This window comes from Onthophagus taurus, chromosome 10 (assembly GCF_036711975.1).
Source record: "Onthophagus taurus isolate NC chromosome 10, IU_Otau_3.0, whole genome shotgun sequence".
In the NCBI taxonomy this organism is placed as follows: domain Eukaryota; kingdom Metazoa; phylum Arthropoda; class Insecta; order Coleoptera; family Scarabaeidae; genus Onthophagus; species Onthophagus taurus.
The window spans coordinates 11,913,991-11,938,296 of record NC_091975.1 but is presented as its reverse complement, the minus strand read 5'-3'; the positions used below and the strand labels follow the sequence as shown (position 1 = coordinate 11,938,296).

The following is a 24,306-nucleotide window of genomic DNA, read 5'->3' as shown; positions in this document are numbered from 1 at the left end:
TGACGCATCTGAGGGCAAAAGTAAAAGAAAACAATATTGGTAAGAATGAAATTTGCTACAACTTTTGTTTTAAAAGTTTTTTTATAAAATCCTCTGATTCCCTAGTGCTACCTATATTTGCTAGTAAAACAACGAATTCTTCAAATTTTCGTATTTTTATCGATTTTGACGCATCTGAGGGTAAAAGTAAAACAGAGCAATATTGGTAAGAATGAAATTTGCTACAACTTTTGTTTTAAAAGTTTTTTTATAAAACGCTTCGATTCCCCAGTGTTACCATTATCTACTAGTAAAATACCGAATTCTTAAAATTTTCATATTTTCGTATTTTTCTCGATATTGACGCATCTGAGAGAAAAAATAAAAGAGAACAATATTGGTAAGAATGAAATTTGCTACAACTTTTGTTTTAAAAATTTTTTTATCAAATGCTCCGATTCCCCAGTGCTACCATTATCTGCTAGTCACACAACAAGTTCCTAAAATTTTCATGTTTTGGTATTTTTCTCAATATTGACGCGTCTGAGAGCAAAAGTAAAAGAGAGCAATCTTGGTAAGAATAAAATTTGCTACAACTTTTGTTTTAAAAGTTTTTTTATAAAATGCTCCGATTCTCCAGTGCTACCTGCCATTATCTGTTAGTAACCACGAATTCTTAATATTTTCATATTTTCGCATTTTTCTCGATATTGACACATCTGAGAGCAAAAGTAATACAGAGCAATATTGGTAAAAATAAAATTTGCTACAACTTTTGTTATAAAAGTTTTTTTATAAAATATCCCGATTCCCCAGTGCTACCATTATTTACTAGTAACACAAACAATTTTTCATATTTTCGCATTTTACTCGATATTGACGCATCTGAGAGCAAAAGTGCAAGAGAGCAATATTGTTCACAATAAAATTTGTTACAACTTTTGTCTTGAAAATATTTTTCTAACATGCTCCGATTCCCCAATGTCACCATCAACAACTTAAAAAAGCAACAAATTCATGAAATTTTCACCATTTCGAATTTTTCTCGATATCTATGTGTCTGAGAGCAAAAGTGAAAAAGAACAATATTGGTAAGAATAAAATTTGCTACAACTTTTGTTCTAAACGTTTTTTTATAAAATGCTCTGATTCCCCACTGCTACCATTATACAGGGTGTTTCAGGTTTTTGTAGCAGGACTTTAACAATCGACAGATCTTTTAAAATTAACACAAAAACTTCATATCAACATAGGTCGCTAACGCTTTGTCTTGGAGATACAGGGTGTTCAAATTAAATTTTTAAATTGATTTTTATTTAATATTACACGTGTATTTCAACCGATTCTTTTCAAATTTGGTATACGGAGGTTTTTTGGCATGAGAAAGACGATTATGGAGTCCATTTTATTATAGCCGGTAGCCGGCGCTCTGTAACGTATTCTTTACGGATGAAAATGACTAACTTTTCTGACAGCATACTTTTTGGCTTTTTCAATAAAAATTCTTATTCTCGGTATTTTTTTAAGCAAAAACGGTACTCTTATCAAATTGCGCTGATGTTGATCGTGTTCAAGATAATCCGCTTTTTATTATTCGATACAGACCAATTTTTTTAGAGGATTGTTAAAGATAGGTATAATAATGTTTGCCATTGAAACAAAGTAGGTAAGTTCACTAATGTTTTGATGCATTTGAGAGCAAAAGTTAAAGAGAACAATATTGGTAAGAATGAAATTTTCTACAACTTTTGTTCTAAAAATTTTTTTATAAAATGCTTTGATTCCCCAGTGCTACCTACCATTATCTGCTAGTAACAACGAATTCTTAAAATTTTCATATTTTCGTATTTTTCTCGATATTGACGCATTTGAGAGCAAAGGTGAAAGAGAGCAATATTGATAAGAATGAAATTTGCTACAACTTTTGTTTTAAAAGTTTTTCATAAAATGCTTCGATTCCCAAATGCTACCATTATCTACTAGTAACACAACGAATTCTTAAAATTTTCATATTTTCATCGATATTGATGCATCTAAGAGCAAAAATGTTACATATTAATGTGTAAAGTGTAAAATTTACTACAACTTTTGTTCTAAAAGTTTTTCTGTATCATGCTCGGATTATAGTTTTTCTTTCCATTAGCAACTTGTCTAACTACGAATTACTCCAATTCACATTTTTGAATATTTCTCAACATTGATGCATCTGAGAGCAAAAATGTTAGATAGTAATGTGTTAAGAGTAAAATTTGCTAAAGCTTTTGTTCTAAAAGTTTTTCTGCATCATGCTCGCATTATTTTTTTTTTCCATTAACCAATTGTGAAATTTCAAATTTTTCCAATTTTCATATTTTTGAATATTTCTCTATATTGATGCATCTAAGAGCAAAAGTGTTAGATAGTAATGTGTAAAGGGTAAAATTTGCTACAACTTTTGTTCTAAAAGTTTTTCTGTATTATACTTTGATTACCATTTTTTTTTCCATTAGCAACTTGTCTAAACTACAAATTTTTTCAATTTTCATATTTTTGAATATTTCTCAAAATTGATGCATCTGCGAGCAAAAGTGTTACATAATAATGTGTAAAGGGTAAAATTTGCTACACTTTTGTTCTAAAAGTTTTTCTGTATCATGCTCGGATTATAGTTTTTCTTTCCATTAGCAACATGTCTAACTACGATTTTTTCGAATTTTCACATTTTTTAATATTTCTCTACATTGATGCATCTAAGAGCAAAAGTGAAAGAGAGTAATATTGGTAAGAATAAAATTTGCTACAAATTTTGTTTTAAAAGTTTTTCTATAAAATTCTCCGATTCCCGAATGCTACCTATATTTGCTAGTAAAACAACGAATTCTTCAAATTTTCGTATTTTTATCGATATTGACGCTTTTGAGAGCAAAAGTTAAAGAGAACAATATTGATAAGAACGAAATTTGCTACAACTTTTATTTCAAAACTTTTTTTATAAAATCCTCCGATTCCCCAGTGCTACCATTATTTACTAGCAACACAAAAAATTTTTCAAATTTTCATATTTTCGCATTTTTTTCGATATTGACGCATCTGAGAGCAAAAATAAAAGAGAGCAATATTGATAAGAACAAAATTTGCTACAACTTTTATTTTAAAACTTTTTTTATAAAATTCTCCGATTCCCCAGTGCTACCATTATTTACTAGCAACACAAAAAATTTTTCAAATTTTCATATTTTCGCATTTTTCTCGATATTGACGCATCTGAGAGCAAAAATAAAAGAGAGCAATATTGATAAGAACAAAATTTGCTACAACTTTTATTTTAAAACTTTTTTTTATAAAATTCTCCGATTCCCCAGTGCTACCATTATTTACTAGCAACACAAAAAATTTTTCAAATTTTCATATTTTCGCATTTTTCTCGATATTGACGCATCTGAGAGCAAAAATAAAAGAGAGCAATATTGATAAGAACAAAATTTGTTACAACTTTTATTTTAAAAGTTTTTCTATAAAATGCTCCGATTCCCCAGTGCTACCATTATCTAGTAGTAAAACAACGAATTCTTCAAATTTTCGTATTTTTCTCGATATTGACGCTTTTGAGAGCAAAAGTTAAAGAGAACAATATTGATAAGAACGAAATTTGCTACAACTTTTATTTCAAAACTTTTTTTATAAAATCCTCCGATTCCCCAGTGCTACCATTATTTACTAGCAACACAAAAAATTTTTCAAATTTTCATATTTTCGCATTTTTCTCGATATTGACGCATCTGAGAGCAAAAATAAAAGAGAGCAATATTGGTAAGAACGAAATTTGCTACAGCTTTTGTTTTAAAACTTTTTTTTATAAAATACTCCGATTCCCCAGTACTACCATTATTTACTAGTAACACAAAAAATGTTTCAAATTTTCATATTTTCGCATTTTTCTCGATATTGACGCATCTGAGGGCAAAACTATAAGAGAGCAATATTGGTAAGAACAAAATTTGCTACAACTTTTATTTTAAAAGTTTTTTTATAAAACTCCCCGATTCCCCAGTTCTACCATCATCTGCCTCGCGTTGGTTTTCCAGAAACTTTTTTTGAAATATTAATTTTTAAACGTAATAAGATTACTCATTTTTCGATTAAGCAATTATTAACTCATTCTTCAACACATCGTAATAAATCGTAGCTTTAATTAGGTCTTATGAAACTATCAGCATTTCTAGTTTAAATAATAGGCATTCCAACCGTTTTAAACATTTTTAAACGTAATAACGAGAGGAACCTTCGAATTACCAAAAATGATATATTTACTTAATTAAATGGATTTTATTGGAAGTGCAGCCGAACTTTTTTTATATACAAATATTTAATTAAGCGTTTAATCTAAATGTTGACACATTATTTTAAGAAAACATCGCGCCAGGAAAATTTTCAAGTACATAGCTTTGATCATAATTATTATTATTAACGCCTAATCGGGATTTACTTTCGGCATCATCTCTCTATGGGAATATTTACCCCGTTTTATTGTGAACTTAACGCTTTATTTATTAATAATTAATAAATTATTAGGTAAAGAATTATTTCTTAAAAAAAAATAAACGAAATAAAACATTTTAACGTCAAAGTGGCAATAAAATCCTGTCACCTCAATATTTACTCACCTTAAAATGAAAAAAAAAAAATAAATAAAGAGATAAAATTAAATTACAACGCAAAATTACGAAATCACTTCTCTTTTAACCTCACGACGGTAAGAAATTTTAATTTTAACACTTAAAATTACTCAAATAGAGGCGCTTGCAGTTTCTAGTTTCTAGTTGTAAAGTGCGTGCGTAAAATATTACTTCTTTTGTAATGGTAACGCGAGCCACATCGGCCACATCGCGTGCAAACATCGTTATCAACTCGTGGTAAAACTTTAAAAGCCCCCATTTGGATCGAAAATAATCGAGTGTTATCTTCGAAATTGAAACGCGAAGATCGAAAAGGAATTGAAACCTAACTGTTTGGAATTTCTTGGGTGTTGGGATTAGAAGTTGTTATGGGAGACGTTTGCAAGCAAATCAAGATCGAAAGGCCGTTGTACGAGCAGGCGCAGTTGCATGATGAACTTGAGTACCACAAATCAAAAAAAACTTGTAAGTTAACAAAATAAATTAATTATTTTTTATAATCTAACCTAATGTGTGTTATACGCCGTTATATAAAGATTATTTCCTCATTTTCGTAAAATTTTTAAATTTAGATCGTTTTTCAAATTTTCGTATTTTTATCGATTTGACGCATCTGAGAGCAAAAATGAAAGAGAGCAATATTGGTAAGAATGAAATTTGCTACAACTTTTGTTTTAAAAGTTTTTTTATAAAATGCTTTGTTTCCCGAGTGCTACCATTATCTACTAGTAAGATTCCGATTTTTTAAAATTTTTATATTTTAGTATTTTTCTCGATATTGACGCATCTGAGAGCAAAAGTAAAAGAGAGCAATATTGGTGAGAATGAAATTTACTACAACTTTTGTTTTAAAAGTTTTTTTATAAAATGCTTTGTTTCCCGAGTGCTACCATTATCTACTAGTAAGATTCCGATTTTTTTAAATTTTCATATTTTAGTAATTTTTTCGATATTGACGCATCTGACAGCAAAAATAAAAGAGAGCAATATTGGTAAGAATGAAATTTGCTACAACTTTTGTTTTAAAAGTTCTTTTATAAAATGCTTTGTTTCCCGAGTGCTACCATTATCTACTAGTAAGATTCCGATTTTTTTAAATTTTCATATTTTCGTATTTTTATCGATTTTGACACATCTGAGAGCAAAAGTAAAAAAAAACAATATTGGTAAGAATGAAATTTGCTACAACTTTTGTTTTAAAAGTTTTTTTATAAAATGCTCCGATTCCCCAGTGCTACCGTTATCTGCTAGTAATACAACAAATTCTTAAAAATTTCATATTTTCCTATTTTTATCGATTTTGAGGCATCTGAGAGCAAAAGTAAAAGAGAGCAATATTGGTAAGAATGAAATTTGCTACAACTTTTGTTTTAAAAGTTTTTTTATAAAATGAACCGTTTCCCCAGTGCTACCATTATCTGCTAGTAACACAACAAATTCTTAAAAATTTCATATTTTCCTATTTTTATCGGTATTGACGCATCTGAGAGCAAAAATAAAAGAGAGCAATATTGGTAAGAATGAAATTTGCTACAACTTTTGTTTTAAAACTTTTTACATAAAATGCCTCGATTCCCCAGTGCTACCATTAACTGTTAGTAAAACAACGAATTCTTCAAGTTTTTGAGTGAGCTGTTGAATGATAGATTTTAGTTTGTTATTATTATCTTTGAAGAGGAAAAGAAAGAAAAATATATATTTTTTTTAATTCAATTTAGTTATTTCTGTTGAACAGTCATGTCGCTTTGGTTTTTTTTTATTGACTTGAATCGTTCGGTTGTACCTTTTTGATTTTGTTGTTGTATTCAAAATGGGGGTCTTTGAAAAACGGAGTGATCAGGAGACTATTGGTCTTGGTCGACCTGACATGATGACCTTCTTTGATCAGATTTAGACACATCTCATTAGTTTCTTAATTTTATTTGTCTTTGTATTACTCTTTGTTTTATTTTGTTTCTTATCTGATCAATAAACATCTTTATTATGATTATTATTATATTGAGGCATCTGAGAGCAAAAGTAAAAGAGAGCAATATTGGTAAGAATGAAATTTGTTACAACTTTTGTTTTAAAAGTTTTTTTATAAAATACCCCGATTCCCCAGTGCTACCATTATTTACTAGTAACACAAAAATGTTTCAAATTTTCATATTTTCGCATTTTTCTCGATATTGACGCATCTAAGAGCAAAAGTGAAAGAGAGCAATATTGGTAAGAATGAAATTTGCTACAACTTTTGTTTTGAAAGTTTTTTTATAAAATGCTCCGATTCCCCAGTGTTACCATTATCTACTAGTAAAATACCGAATTCTTAAAATTTTCATGTTTTCGTATTTTTTTCGATATTGACGCATCTGAGAGCAAAAGTAAAAGAGAGCAATATTGGTAAGAATGAAATTTGCTACAACTTTTGTTTTAAAAGTTTTTTTATAAAATACTCCGATTCCCCAGTGCTACCTACCATTATCTGCTAGTAACAACGAACTCTTAAAATTCTCATATTTTCGTATTTTTCTCGATATTAACGCATCTGAGAGCAAAAGTAAAAGAGAGCAATATTGGTAGGAATGAAATTTGCTACAACTTTTGTTTTAAAAGTTTTTTTATAAAATGCTCCGATTCCCCAGTGCTACCATTATTTACTACTAACACAAAAAATGTTTCAAATTTTCATATTTTCGCATTTTTCTCGATATTGACGCATTTGAGGGCAAAAATAACAGAGAGCAATATTGGTAAGAATAAAATTTGCTACAACTTTTGTTTTAAAAGTTTTTTTATAAAATGCTCCAATTCCCGAGTGCTACCATTATACAGTGTCCGCCAAAAAATCAGCAACACCCGTTTAATTTCTATTCCATTGTATCTACGTTTCTGAAATTTAGTTTATTTAGGAGGTTCATACCGATCTTTCGATCTAAATTATTTTCAAGATGGCCGCCACTTCCGGTCTACCGGAAGTAGACCACAACTTCGTTACTTTAAATGGAATGCTATAGTTTTTATTGCACCTTTTAATTATATGCGGAAAAACAAGTTGAGTTTGATAAAGGTTATTGGTACCTAGCGTTTTTCGTTTTCGAGTTATTTTGATTTTAAGTTTTTCTTGGCATTGAATATGGAGAAACGATAATTCAATTTTTGACCACCCTGTATATAGTACTCTGATACAACAAATGGCAATCTATTTGATATCATCTGAAGAGTAATCGTACCAAGTTAGAGCTTTCTTAAATTAATATTGGCTGAGATATGAGGTTTTAAAAGCATGGTGAAATTTACCAAACAAAAACTTAAAATCAAAATAACTCGAAAACGAAAAATGCTAGGTACCAGTAACATTTATCAAAGTCAACATATTTTTTCGCATACAATTAAAAGCTATAGCATTCCACTTAAAATAACGAAGTTGAGGTCTATTTCCGGGGGACCGGAAGTGGCCACCATCTTGAAAATACCTTAGATCGAATGATTGGTATGAGCCTCCCATATAAGCTAAATTTCAGAAACGTTGATGTAATGGAACAGAAATAAAACGGTTGTTGCTGACTTTTTGGAGGACACTGTATTACTAGTAAAACAACGAATTCTTCTCATTTTCGTATTTTTCTCGATTTTGACGCATCTGAGAGCAAAACTAAAAGAGAGCAATATTGGTAAGAATAAAATTTGCTACAACTTTTGTTCTAAAATTTTTTTTATAAAATGCTCTGATTTCCCAGTGCTACCTACCATTATTTACAACGAATTCGTCAAATTTTCGTATTTTTATCGATTTTGACGCATCTGATAGCAAAAGTAAAAGAGATAATATTGGTAAGAATGAAATTTGCTACAACTTTTGTTTTAACAGTTTTTTTATAAAATGCTCCGATTTCCCGAATGCTACCTATATTTGCTAGTAAAACAACGAATTCTTCAAGCAAAAAAGAGCAATATTAAAAGTTTTTTTATAAAATGCTCCGATTCGCCAGTGCTACCATTATCTACTAGTAACACAAAGAATTCTTCAAATTTTCGTATTTTTATCGATTTTGACGCATCTGAGAGCAAAAATAAAAGAGAGCAATATTGGTAAGAATAAAATTTGCTACAACTTTTGTTTTAAAAGTTTTTTTATAAAATTCTCCGATTCCCGAATGCTACCTATATTTGCTGGTAAAACAACGAATTCTTCAAATTTTCGTATTTTTCTCGATATTGACGCATCTGAGAGGAAAAGTAAAAGAGAGCAATATTGGTAAGAATGAAATTTGCTACAACTTTTGTTTTAAAAGTTATTTATAAAATGTTCCGATTCCCGAGTGGTACCATTATCTGCTAGTAAGAGCGCGTTTAAGTTTGAAGCGAAGCAACGAAATTGTTGTCATAGTTTTATATGTAGGTGTTTATATTGGAGCGACGCGTTGTCACACGCTTGACAGTCGACTAACGATAAGAGCGACGCTAATTGTATTCCTTATTTTCTTTGCTATTATCAGGTGTGGTCGGCATGGATATCGACTGTTTAATTAGTGAAATTTTTGTAAGATTCCCCTTGTGGGACCAAAAAGATAAAAATCACCACAACAGATTTGTTCTGACAAATCATTTTCAATTCATGTTGCGCAGCACTTATCGGTGCTCTCATTGCTGCTCTTATCGTTTATCGCCGCTCTCGTTCCAATATAAACTCCTGCATATAAAACTATGACAACAATTTCGTTGGTTTGCTAGTATTGTCGCTATTACCGTTTATCGCAGCTCCAACGTAAACACACCTTTAACACAACAAAATCTTAAAAATTTCATATTTTCGTATTTTTATCAATTTTGACGCATCTCAGAGCAAAAGGAAAAGAGAGCAATATTGGTGAGAATGAAATTTGGTACAACTTTTGTTTTAAAAGTCTTTTTATAAAATTCTTCGATTCCCCAGTGCTACCATTACTTGTTAGTAAAATAACGATTCTTTCAAGAACAGTAGAATCTAAAAGGACTGCTACATCAATTGTTGTGACAACCTGCCCGCAAACTACGTTACACCATTTTTCACGCCCAGCTATTGTTATGGTCTATGCGTTTACTGTGTATTTTTAAAGGTTGTATCCTAGACGTCTTCATATTATTTTTGAAGTTTTATGTTTTTAGACGTATTAATGTCTATCATATAACCTCTAAAAACACAGACAGTTACCAGGCGTGGCGAATAGTGTGACGTAGATTGCGGGCAACCAACCCGTAGTGGACTACAAAAATATACTGGATGTAGCAGTCCTGTTAGATTCTACTGTCCTTGGAATTTTTCAAATTTTCGTATTTTTATTGATTTTGACGCATCTGAAAGCAAAAGTAAAACAGAGCAATATTGGTAAGAATAAAATTTGCTACAACTTTTGTTTTAAAAGTTTTTCTATAAAATTCTCCGATTCCCGAATGCTACCTATATTTGCTAGTAAAACAACGAATTCTTTAAATTTTCGTATTTTTATCGATTTTGACGCATCTGAGAGCAAAAGTGAAAGAGAGCAATATTGATAAGAATGTAATTTGGTACAACTTTTGTTTTAAAACTGTTTTTATAAAATGCTCCGATTCCCCAGTGCTACCTATCATTATCTGCTAGTAACAACATATTCTAAAAAATTTCATATTTTCCTATTTTTATTGATTTTGACGCATCTGAGAGCAATATTGGTAAGAATAAAATTTGCTACAACTTTTGTTTTAAAACTTTTTTTATAAAATGCTCCGATTCCCCAGTGCTATCATTATTTGCTAGTAACACAACAAATTCTTAAAAATTTCATATTTTTGTATTTTTCTTTATATTGGCGCATCTGAGAGCAAAAGTAAAAGAGAGCAATATTGGTAAGAATGTAATTTGCTACAACTTTTGTATTAAAAGTTTTTTTTATAAAATGCTCCGATTCCCCAGTGCTACCATTATTTGCTAGTAAAACAACGAATTCTTAACATTTTCGTATTTTTATCGATATTGACACATCTGATAACAAAAATAAAAGAGAGCAATATTGGTAAGAACAAAATTTGCTACAACATTTGTTTTAAAAGTTTTTTTATAAAATTCCTCGATTCCCCAGTGCTACCATTATTTACTAGTAACACAAAAAAATTTTTAAATTTTCATATTTTCACATTTTTCTCGATATTGACGCATTTGAGAGCAAAAATAAAAGAGAGCAATATTGGTAAGAACAAAATTTGCTACAACTTTTGTTTTAAAAGTTTTTTTATAAAACGCTTCGATTCCCCAGTGTTACCACTATCTGGTAGTAACACAACAAATTCTTAAAAATTGCATATTTTCGTATTTTTATCGATTTTGACGCATCTGATAACAAAAATAAAAGAGAGCAATATTGGTAAGAACAAAATTTGCTACAACTTTTGTTTTAAAATTTTTTTTATAAAATACCCCGATTCCCCATTGCTACCACTATCTGGTAGTAACAACAAATTTTTAAAATTTTCATATTTTCGCATTTTTCTCGATATTGACGCATTTGAGAGCAAAAATAAAAGAGAGCAATATTGGTAAGAATGAAATTTGCTACAACTTTTGTTTTAAAAGTTTTTTTATAAAATGCCCCGATTCCCCAGTGCTACCATTATCTGCTAATAACACAACAAATTCTTAAAAATTTCATATTTTCGTACTTTTCTCAATATTGACGCATCTGAAAGCAAAAGTAAAACAGAGCAATATTGGTAAGAACAAAGTTTGCTACAACTTTTGTCTTAAAAGTTTTTTTATAAAACGCCCCGATTCCCCAGTGCTACCACTATCTGGAGGTAACACAACAAATTCTTAAAAATTTCATATTTTCGCATTTTTCTTGAAATTGACGCATCTGATAGCAAAAATAAAAGAGAGCAATATTGGTAAGAATGAAATTTGCTACAACTTTTGTTTTAAAAGTTTTTTTATAAAATGCCCCGATTCCCCAGTGCTACCACTATCTGGTAGTAACACAAAAAATTCTTAAAAATTTCATATTTTCGTATTTTTATCGATTTTGACGCATCTGAGAGCAAAAATAAAAGAGAGCAATATTGGTAAGAATGAAATTTGCTACAACTTTTGTTTTAAAAGTTTTTTTATAAAATGCCCCGATTCTCCAGTGCTACCATTATCTGCTAGTAACACAACAAATTCTTAAAAATTTCATATTTTCGTACTTTTCTCAATATTGACGCATCTGAAAGCAAAAGTAAAACAGAGCAATATTGGTAAGAACAAAATTTGCTACAACTTTTGTTTTAAAAGTTTTTTTATAAAACGCTCCGATTCCCCAGTGCTACCACTATCTGGTAGTAACAAAACAAATTCTTAAAAATTTCATATTTTCGCATTTTTCTTGAAATTGACGCATCTGAGAGCAAAAATAAAAGAGAGCAATATTGGTAAGAACAAAATTTGTCACATCTTTTGTTTTAAAAGCTTTTTTATAAAACGCCCCGTTTCCCCAGTGCTACCACTATCTGGTAGTAACACAACAAATTCTTAAAAATTTCATATTTTCGTATTTTTATCGATTTTGACGCATCTGAGAGCAAAAATAAAACAGAGCAATATTGGTAAGAATGAAATTTGCTACAACTTTTGTTTTAAAAGTTTTTTTATAAAACGCTCCGATTCCCCAGTGTTACCGCTATCTGGTAGTAACACAACAAATTCTTAAAAATTTCATATTTTCGTATTTTTATCGATTTTGACGCATCTGATAACAAAAATAAAAGAGAGCAATATTGGTAAGAACAAAACTTGCTACAACTTTTGTTTTAAAATTTTTTTTATAAAATACCCCGATTCCCCATTGCTACCACTATCTGGTAGTAACAACAAATTCTTAAAAATTTCATATTTTCGCATTTTTCTTAAAATTGACGCATCTGAGAGCTAAAGTAAAAGAGAGCAATCTTGGTAAGAACAAAATTTGCTACAACTTTTATTTTAAAACTTTTTTTATAAAACGCTCCGATTCCCCAGTGCTACCTATATTCTAGTAAAACAACGAATTCTTCAAATTTTCGTATTTTTGTATAATTAATTTAGATGAAATGTATTAATTAACGAAACATTCTTTTACATTTAGTGTTTCAAAAATTCTGCTCAAACTGCAAAAATAGCAAGCCAAAAAAGATTTTGTACAAAACAATCCCCGCTTTGGATTGGTTAATCCATTACAAATGGAAAGAGAATTTATCGGCCGATTTAATCGCTGGATTCACGGTCGCGATTATGCACATTCCTCAAGGTAAATTAATTATTTAAGTATGTCGATAGTCTAATTTACATTAATTTGATTCGATTTTATTTCAACAAGGAATGGCTTATGGTTTATTGGGCAACGTTGACCCTGTAATTGGAATTTATATGGCTTTTTTCCCCGTTTTAATGTACGTTTTGTTGGGTACGTCCAGACACAATTCTTTGGGGACTTTCGCCGTGGTTTGTTTGATGACTGGAAAGGTCGTTTTGGAACATAGCAACTCAACAAATTGTTTAACAAAGAATTCCACGGAAATCGCCGATTTAACGACACCAAATAATTGTTATTCGCCTATCCAAGTGGCTACTGCGGTTACTTTTATGACTGCCATTTTCCAATTGATGATGTACGCTTTACGATTGGGAGTTATAAGCAATTTAATTTCTGAAACGATGGTTAGTGGATTCACAACGGGGGCTGCTGTTCATGTTTTAACGAGCCAAGTTAAAGATCTTTTTGGATACGTTATTCCGAAACACAAAGGACTTTTCACCGTTGTTAATGTAAGTTTTTAATCTTTATAAATTAATTAATATCTCAAAAACTAAAAGATATTTCCAAAAACAGTTTGATTCATTGAAAAGGTGACACTTAACTCTATGATTTTCGAAAATTGCGTCGCGATATTTTAAATACCCGATTTTTGGCGATTTTTTTAAAATTTAATTGTCTAATTTTCTTGTGAAAAATCGGCTCAATTTGAAAAATGCTTTATCTCAGGAACTAAACGATGTTTTCAAAAACGGTCTTTTTTGCTAAAAAGGTTATGATTTTGGGTAAAAGTGGTGATAATTTCGTTTTGATTCGTTAAAAATTGGATTTTATACGATTTTTTGATTAACCCTAACTCATTTTTCCCCTAAAAATTGAAAAATGATTAAAAATTTTTATCTCAAAAACTAAAAGATATTTTCAAAATCGCTTCACTTGACTCTATAATTTTTGAAAATTGCGTTGCGATTGGTCTAAAAGTTTTTCTGTAAAGTTCTCCGATTCTCGAGTGTTACCATCCACTTTTCATATTTTTGTATTTTTCTTAATATTAACGCATCTGAGAGAAAAAGTGGAAGAGAGCAATATTGGTAAGAATAAAATTTGCTACAACTTTTGTTCTAAAAGTTTTTTTGTATCATGCTCCTATTCCCAAGTGCTACCTATTAACTTGTAGGAAAACAACGAATTCTTCAAATTTTCATATTTTCGCATTTTTCTCAATATTGACGCAACTGAGAGCAAATATACAAGAGAGCAATATTGGTAAGAATAAAATTTGCTACAACTTTTGTTCTAAAAGTTTTTTTATATCATACTCCGATTCCCAGGTGCTACCTATTAACTTGTAGGAAAACAACGAATTCTTCAAATTTTCATATTTTCGCATTTTTCTCAATATTGACGCATCTGAGAGCAAAAATACAACAGAGCAATATTGGTAAGAATAAAATTTCCTACAACTTTTGTTCTAAAAGTTTTTTTGTAATATGCTCCGATTCAAAAATTTTACCATTACCTACATAAAACAACCAAATTCATCAAATTTTCATATTTTCCTATTTTTCTCGATATCTATTCATCTAAGAGCAAAAGTGTAAGAGAGCAATATTGTTAATAACAAAATTTGTAACAACTTTTATTTTAAAAGTTTTTTTATATGCTCCGATTCAAAAATTTTACCATTACCTATTTAAAACAATAAAATTCATCAAATTTTCAAATTTTCCTATTTTTCTCGATATCTATTCATCTGACAGCAAAAATGCAAGAAAGCAATATTATTAAGAATAAAATTTCTTACAACTATTGTTCTAAAAGTTTTTTTATGATATGCTCCGATTTAAAAATTTTACCATCACCTATTTAAAACAACGGAATTCATCAAAATTTCAAATTTTCGTATTTTTCTCGATATTTATTCATCTGAGAGGAAAAGTGTAAGAGAGCAATATTTTTAATAACAAAATTTGCAACAACTTTTGTTCTAAAAGTTTTTTTATAATATACACCGATTCAAAAATTTTACCATTACCTACTTAAAACAACGATATTCATTAAATTTTCATATTTTCCTATTTCTCTCGTTATCTATGCATCTGACAACAAAAATGCAAGAAAGCAATATTGGTAAGCATAAAATTTGCTACAACTTTTGTTCTAAAAGTTTTTTCATAACATGCTAGGATTCCCAAGTGCTACCTATTAACTTGTAGGAAAACAAGGAATTCTTAAAATTTTCATATTTTCGCATTTTTCTCAATATTGACGCATCTGAGAACAAAAATACAACAGAGCAATATTGGTAAGAATAAAATTTGCTACAACTTTTGTTCTAAAACTTTTTTTATAACATGCTGCAATTCCCAAGTGCTACCTATTAACTTGTTGGAAAACAACGAATTCTTCAAATTTTCATATTTTTTTATTTTTCTCAATATTGACGCATCTGAGAGCAAAAGTGAAAGAGAGCAATATTGGTAAGAATAAAATTTGCTACAACTTTTATTCTAAAAGTTTTTTTGTATCATGCTCCGATTTTCGAGTGCTACCTAGGGATATGCCATGGACAATTGACCGTCAGCATTTGACCATCGTCTATTACTTGGTCAAATATAATAATGCCATCTATATTCAAGTAGCGATAGTAAAGTATTTTGTAAGTTTAAGTTATGAACTGCAGTGAACTGATTTTACCATATTTAGCTAATTAGATTCATGGAATTCCGTGAATCATTTTTGACACGTAATTTCCTATAGTAAACTTTTTTTCAAAGTCTGGAAACAGAAGTAAACCCTGAACTTGAGAAATTTTGCAATTTTCGTCGATTAAGTTTTAAAAATTCGTATAAAATCGATTTCTTGGGATATGAGTATGAAAATTGCTTTCCCTACGGATTTTCATATTTTCGTATTTTTCTCGATATCTATGCATCTGAGAGCAAAAGTGAAAGAGAGTAATATTGTTAAGAATAAAATTTGCTATAACTTTTGTTTTAAAAGTTTTTTTATAATATGCACCGATTCCCAAATGTTACCATTAGCTAATCGTAAAACAAGAAAATTCATCAAATTTTCATATTTTTGTATTTTGCTCAATATAGACGCATCTAAGAGCAAATATACAAGAGAGCAATATTGTTAATAACAAAATTTGCAACAACTTTTGTTTTTAAAGTTTTTTGACAAGATGCTCTGATTCCCGAATGCTACCATTAGCTAATAGTAAAACAAGGAAATTCATCAAATTTTCGTATTTTTCTCAATATTGACGAATCTGAGAGCAAATATACAAGAGAGTGATATTGTTAAGAATAAAATTTGCTACAACTTTTGTTATAAAATTTTTTTTATAAAATGCTCCGTTTCCCCAGTGCTACCATTATCTGCTAATAAAACAACGAATTCTTAAAATTTTCATATTTTCTTATTTTTATCGATATTGACGCATCTGAGAGCAAAAGTGAAAGAGAGCAATATTGTTAAGAATAAAATTTGCTACAACTTTTGTTACAAAAGTTTTTTTGAAATATAATCAGATTCCCTAGTGTTATCATCAGAGCTCAGACAGTTTAGGAAAGTGATCCTAAAACGCCTCCCACTCCTGTCTCAATATTCAATGAATTAAATCGAAGCGTAGGCTTATCAAGGCATTCGTTTAGTGTGGAGGGGCGCACGTTTCCTAAACTGTCCGGGCTCTGGTTATCATCAATGACTTCAAAGCAGAGCTGGGACGGATACAGGAAAAAAGTATTCGAGTACCCGATACCGGATGCTTACAATGTATCCGGATGCTGTTTTAAAAAAGTACGGATACTTTCTCCGTAAAAGTATCCGGATACATGTATCCGGCAGTTTCCGGATACATTCTCGGATACTTTTAAAATGACCTAAATTATTGTTAAATTAATATATTGTCATCCATATTTTACTTCTAGTGACTCCTAATTTTTTCTCCTATATTTTTAAAAAAGGAAATTCATAAAATTTTTAAATTTTCGTATTTTTCTCAATTTTGACGCATCTGAGAGCAAATATACAAGAGAGTGATATTAGTAAGAATAAAATTTGCTACAACTTTTGTTCTAAAAGTTTTTTGATAACATGCTCCGATTCCCAAATGTTACCATTAGCTAATCGTAAAACAAGAAAATTGATCAAATTTTCATATTTTCGTATTTTTCTCAATATTGACGAATCTGAGAGCAAATGTACAGGGTGTCCAAATTTCGATGGGTTTGCAGGGTATCTCAGTTATTATGAAAGATAGAAAGTTGCGGCTTTCACGAACCTGAGCTACTTTTTTGTGAAAGTTACAATGGCGCAAACCAAATTGTCATAGCCCTCTTCGTTTTTGATATACAGGTAGTCTTTGAAATTTACGATTTTCAGACACCTCATGTATCTCGGCTATCCGGAAACGTAAAAGCGGGTTCTAATAGATTTCATACAAATTTGGACAACCCTGTACAACAGAGCAATATTATTAAGAATAAAATTTGCTACAACTTTTATTATAAAAGTTTTTTGATAACATGCTCCAATTTCCAAGTGTTACCATTAGCTAATAGTAAAACAAAGAAACTCGTCAAATTTTTAAATTTTCGTATTTTTCTCAATATTAACGCATCTGAGAGCAAATATACAAGAGAGCAATATTGTTAAGAATAAAATTTGCTACAACTTTTGTTTTGAAAGTTTTTTGATAATATGCTTCAATTCCCGAATGCTACCATTAGCTAAGAGTAAAACAAGGTAATTCATCAAATTTTTAAATTTTCGTATTTTTCTCAATATTGACGCATCTGAGAGCAAATATACAAAAAAACAATATTGTTAAGAATAAAATTTGCAACAACTTTTGTTTTAAAAGTTTTTTGATAATATGCTTCAATTCCCGAATGTTACCATTAGCTAATAGTAAAACAAGGAAATTCATCAAATTTTCAAATTTTCCTATTTTTCTCAATATTGACGCATCTGAGAGCAAATATACAAGAGAATAATATTGTTAAGAATAAAATTTGCTACAACTTTTATTATAAAAGTTTTTTGATAACATGCTCCAATTTCCAAGTGTTACCATTAGCTAATAGTAAAACAAAGAAACTCATCAAATTTTTAAATTTTCGTATTTTTCTCAATATTAACGCATATGAGAGCAAATATACAAGAGAGCAATATTGTTAAGAATAAAATTTGCTACAACTTTTATTATAAAAGTTTTTTGATAACATGCTCCAATTTCCAAGTGTTACCATTAGCTAATAGTAAAACAAAGAAACTCATCAAATTTTTAAATTTTCGTATTTTTCTCAATATTAACGCATATGAGAGTAAATATACAAGAGAGCAATATTGTTAAGAATAAAATTTGCTACAACTTTTATTATAAAAGTTTTTTGATAACATGCTCCAATTTCCAAGTGTTACCATTAGCTTATAGTAAAACAAAGAAACTCATCAAATTTTTAAATTTTCGTATTTTTCTCAATATTAACGCATACTAGAGCAAATATACAAGAGAGCAATATTGTTAAGAATAAAATTTGCTATAACTTTTATTATAAAAGTTTTTTGATAACATGCTCCAATTTCCAAGTGTTACCATTAGCTAATAGTAAAACAAAGAAACTCATCAAATTTTTAAATTTTCGTATTTTTCTCAATATTAACGCATCTGAGAGCAAATATATAAGAAAGCAATATTGTTAAGAATAAGATTAGCTACAACTTTTATTATAAAAGTTTTTTGATAACATGCTCCAATTTTCAAGTGTTACCATTAGTTAATAGTAAAACAAAGAAACTCATCAAATTTTTAAATTTTCGTATTTTTCTCAATATTAACGTATCTGAGAGCAAATAAACAAGAGAGCAATATTGTTAAGAATAAAATTTGCTACAACTTTTGTTTTGAAAGTTTTTTGATAACATGCTCGGATTCCCGAATGCTACCATTAGCTAAGAGTAAAACAAGGTAATTCATCAAATTTTTAAATTCTCGTATTTTTCTCAATATTGACGCATCTGAGAGCAAATATACAAAAGAGCAATATTGTTAAGAATAAAATTTGCAACAACTTTTATTTTAAAAGTTTTTTGATAACATGCTTCAATTCCCGAATGTTACCATTAGCTAATAGTAAAACAAGGAAATTCGTCAAATTTTCCTATTTTTCTCAATATTGACTCATCTGCGAGCAAATATACAAGAGAACAATATTGTTAAGAATAAAATTTGCTACAACTTTTATTATAAAAGTTTTTTGATAACATGCTTCAATTTTCCAGTGTTACCATTAGCTAATAGTAAAACAAAGAAACTCATAAAATTTTTTAATTTTCGTATTTTTCTGAATATTAACGTATCTGAGAGCAAATATACAAGAGAGCAATATTGTTAAGAATAAAATTTGCAACAACTTTTGTTTTAAAAGTTTTTTGATAACATGCTTCAATTCCCAAATATTACCATTAGCTAATGGTAAAACAAAGAAATTCATCAAATTTTCATATTTTCGTATTTTTCTCGATGTTGACGCATCTGAGAGCAAATATACAAGAGAGCAATATTATTAAGAATAAGATTAGCTACAACTTTTATTATAAAAGTTTTTTGATAACATGCTCCAATTTCCAAGTGTTTAAATAATATCTGGGTTTCTCTGGGTTGCACTGGTTAAAAAACTTCTTTCGGTGAAAAATACCTTATTTTTAGTTGTTTGCAACAGTCAAACATTAAAAGACGTGAGTTCGAGTTGTGAATAATTATTTTTATATTTTTTTGTTTTGTTTGTTATCGCGTTGACGACGAATCAATTTTTACGCCGTGCAACGGATAACTTGATAACGCGAGGGTAAATACATATAATAAAAAATATATAATTAATAAAATAACAAATAATTAACACCAAGTGTTACCATTAGCTAATAGTAAAACAAAGAAACTCATAAAATTTTTAAATTTTCGTATTTTTCTCAATTTTGACGCGTCTGAGAGCAAATATACAACAGAGCCATATTGTTAAGAATAAAATTTTATACAACTTTTGTTATAAAATTTTTTTGATAACATGCCTCAATTCCCAAATGTTACCATTAGCTAATAGTAAAACAAGGAAATTCATCAAATTTTCAAATTTTCGTATTTTTCTCAATATTGACGAATCTGAGAGCAAATATACAAGAGAGTAATATTATTAATAACAAAATTTGCAACAACTTTTGTTCTAAAAATTTTTTAATAACATGCTTCAATTCCCAAATATTACCATTAGCTTATGGTCAAACAAAGAAATTCATGAAATTTTCAAATTTTCGTATTTCTCTCAATTTTGACGCATCTAAGAGCAAATATACAAGAGAGCAATATTGTTAAGAATAAGATTGGCTACAACTTTTATTATAAAAGTTTTTTGATAACATGCTCCAATTTCCAAGTGTTACCATTAGCTAGTAGTAAAACAAAGAAACTCATAAAATTTTTAAATTTTCGTATTTTTCTCAATTTTGACGCATCTGAGAGCAAATATACAAGAGAGCCATATTGTTAAGAATAAAATTTGCAACAACTTTTGTTTTAAAATTTTTTTAATAACATGCTTCAATTCCCAAATATTACCATTAGCTAATGGTAAAACAAAGAAACTCATAAAATTTTTAAATTTTCGTATTTTTCTCAATTTTGACGCATCTGAGAGCAAATATACAACAGAGCCATATTGTTAAGAATAAAATTTTATACAACTTTTGTTATAAAATTTTTTTGATAACATGCTCCAATTCCCAAATGTTACCATTAGCTAATAGTAAAACAAGGAAATTCATCAAATTTTCAAATTTTCGTATTTTTCTCAATATTGACGAATCTGAGAGCAAATATACAAGAGAGTAATATTGTTAATAACAAAATTTGCAACAACTTTTGTTTTAAAAAATTTTTAATAACATGCTTCAATTCCCAAATATTACCATTAGCTAATGGTAAAACAAAGAAATTCATGAAATTTTCAAATTTTCGTATTTTTCTCAATTTTGACGCATCTGAGAGCAAATATACAAGAGAGCAATATTGTTAAGAATAAGATTGGCTACAACTTTTATTATAAAAGTTTTTTGATAACATGCTCCAATTTCCAAGTGTTACCATTAGCTAGTAGTAAAACAAAGAAACTCATAAAATTTTTAAATTTTCGTATTTTTCTCAATTTTGACGCATCTGAGAGCAAATATACAAGAGAGCCATATTGTTAAGAATAAAATTTGCAACAACTTTTGTTTTAAAATTTTTTTAATAACATGCTTCAATTCCCAAATATTACCATTAGCTTATGGTCAAACAAAGAAATTCATGAAATTTTCAAATTTTCGTATTTCTCTCAATATTGACGCATCTGAGAGCAAATATACAAGAAAGCCATATTGTTAAGATTAAAAATTTCTACAACTTTTGTTATAAAATTTTTTTGATAACATGCTTCGATTCCCAAATGTTACCATTAGCTAATAGTAAAACAAGAAGGAAATTCATCAAATTTTCAAATTTTCGTATTTTTCTCAATATTGACGAATTTGAGAGCAAATGTACAAGAGAGCAATATTATTAAGAATAAAATTTGCTACAACTTTTTTTATAAAAGTTTTTTGATAACATGCTTCAATTCCCAAATGTTACCATTAGCTTATAGTAAAAAAGGAAATTCATCAAATTTTCATATTTTCGTATTTTTCTCGATATTGACGCATCTGAGAGCAAATATACAAGAAAGCAATATTGGTAAGAATAAGATTAGCTACAACTATTATTATAAATTTTTTTTGATAACATGCTCCAATTTCCAAGTGTTACCATTAGCTTATAGTAAAAAAGAAAATTCATCAAATTTTCATATTTTCGTATTTTTCTCGATATTGACGCATCTGAGAGCAAATATACAAGAAAGCAATATTGTTAAGAATAAGATTAGCTACAACTTTTATTATAAAATTTTTTTGATAACATGCTCCGATTCCCAAATGTTACCATTAGCTAATAGTAAAACAAGAAGGAAATTCATCAAATTTTCAAATTTTCGTATTTTTCTCAATATTGACGAATTTGAGAGCAAATGTACAAGAGAGCAATATTGTTAAGAATAAAATTTGCTACAACTTTTATTATAAAAGTTTTTTGATAACATGCTTCAATTCCCAAATGTTACCATTAGCTTATAGTAAAAAAGAAAATTCATCAAATTTTCATATTTTCGTATTTTTCTCGATATTGACGCATCTGAGAGCAAATATACAAGAAAGCAATATTGTTAAGAATAAGATTAGCTACAACTTTTATTATAAAAGTTTTTTGATAACGTGCTCCAATTTCCAAGTGTTACCATTAGCTAATAGTAAAACAAAGAAACTCATCAAATTTTTAAATTTTCGTATTTTTCTCAATTTTGACGCATCTGAGAGCAAAAGTAAAAGAGACCAATATTGTTAAGAACAAAATTTGCTACAACTTTTGTTTTAAAAGTTTTTTTATAAAATACTCCGATTCCATGATAGACCTGCAATTTTCGCCGATTAAACTTTCATAATAAAATAAATTAATACAAATCAACATTAATGTAGTATTAATCATAAATTTCTCTTTATTACAGACCTACATCAGCTTATTCGCCGAAATAACCCATTTGAATTTCGTGGCAACCCTCATTTCCGTCGTAACAATCGGCGTCATGTTATTCAACAACGAAATATTAAAAGTAACCAAATCAAATTAACAAAAACTCCCAAAAATAACAAATTTTTATAACTAATTTCAAATTTTAGCCCAAAGTCGCCAAGTTATGCTCATTTCCAATCCCCATCGAGCTCATGGTCATCGTTTTTGGCACTTTAATTTCATATCTATTCAATTTGAACCAAAATAACGGGATTAAAATCGTCGGGGAAGTCCCAAAAGGGTATTTATTATATTTAAAAATTTTTTATTTAATTTATAATTTAATAATTAATTTTAGATTACCTTTTCCAATGGCGCCCCCTTTTTCTTTAATGAATGAAATCATGTTGGATAGTTTTATAATAGCCGTCGTATCTTACACGATAAATTTATCCATGGGGATGATTTTTGCTCAAAAATTAGGATACGAAGTCGATGCCAATCAAGAACTTTTAGCTCAAGGAGTTGGGAATATGTTTGGCTCATTTTTCCAATGTATGCCTTACACAGCTTCGTTATCTCGCTCGGTTATCCAACAAACAGTTGGGGGAAGAACCCAATTAGCTTCTTTGGTGTCATGCAGCTTATTAGTGATCGTTTTGATGTGGATTGGGCCATTTTTTGAGCCTCTCCCAAGATGTGTCTTAGCAAGCACGATAATCGTGGCGTTAAAATCGATGTTATTCCAAATAAAAGATTTTTTCAAATTCTTCAAACTCAGCAAAATGGACGCGATGGTTTGGTTATCAACGTTTTTAAGCGTAGTTTTCATCGGAATCGACGTCGGGCTTTTAATCGGATTTATAATGTCGCTTTTATCGATTTTCTTTTTAACCATGAAGCCATACACGTGTTTATTAGGTTCGGTCCCTCAAACCGATCTCTATCTAGACATAAACCGTTATAAAGGAGCCCAAGAAATCGCAGGATTAAAAATTTTCCACTACCAAGGCGGGGTTAATTTCGCAACGAAAAACTTCTTCAGATCCGAATTATATCGATTAATCGAGATGGATCCGCAAAAAGAATTAATCCGCCGAAATAAATTAGAAAAATTAACCTTAATCGACGATAAATCGGACAAATTTAGCCAATTATCTCCGACCGCTGTGGATAAAATGCGAAGAAAACAAGAAAAATTAAAATCGAGATCAAACTCGAACGTTCAATGCGTTATTTTGGACTTCTCCGCTTTGAGTTATATTGACCCATCGGGGGCGTCGATGTTAAATTTGGTTTGTAAATGTTTTAATAAAGTAAATGTGCCGGTTTTTATTGCTGGGTGTTCGGCGCCGGTTTATGAAACACTTTTGAAGTGTGGATTGATCGAGACGAAGAGGAATATGTTTAGGATTTTTCCTACGACGCACGATGCGGTTCAATTCGCCGTGACGACGCAGTATTTTAACGAAGCTACGATTCCTACAGTTAATTAAACGTTTATTTTATTAAAAATATATTTTAATTTAAATTTGTTTGTGGTTTTAATCTCCTAATCTAATGCTAGCACATTTAGACACCTTAACTTTAAGAAAACGAAATTCATAAAATTTTGATATTTTCGTATTTTTCTCGAAATTGATGCATCTGGGAGCAAAAATACAAGAAAGCAATATTGTTAAGAATAAAATTTGCTACAACTCTTGTTCTAAAAGTTTTTTGATAACACGCCTCAATTCCTAAATATTACCATTAG

At 29.4% G+C, this 24,306-nt stretch overlaps 1 protein-coding gene across 2 annotated transcripts; it reads left to right on the top strand.

Moving 5' to 3' along the window:
- Positions 1 to 1,050: 1,050 nt before the first annotated feature.
- Positions 1,051 to 24,084, top strand: LOC111418504 (prestin-like). 2 transcript variants are annotated; one of them, XM_071199342.1, is made up of 7 exons: positions 1,051 to 4,711; positions 4,765 to 5,099; positions 12,734 to 12,895; positions 12,965 to 13,413; positions 22,546 to 22,650; positions 22,718 to 22,851; positions 22,909 to 24,084. In XM_071199342.1, the coding sequence occupies exons 2-7, from the start codon at positions 5,003 to 5,005 to the stop codon at positions 24,044 to 24,046; spliced, it is 2,085 nt and encodes a 694-aa protein (XP_071055443.1). In that variant the 5' UTR covers positions 1,051 to 4,711; positions 4,765 to 5,002; the 3' UTR covers positions 24,047 to 24,084. The 2 variants fall into 2 exon arrangements, with proteins under 2 accessions (XP_071055443.1, XP_071055442.1); XM_071199341.1 differs by having other exon boundaries at positions 1,051 to 5,099.
- The last annotated feature ends 222 nt before the right edge of the window (positions 24,085 to 24,306 follow it).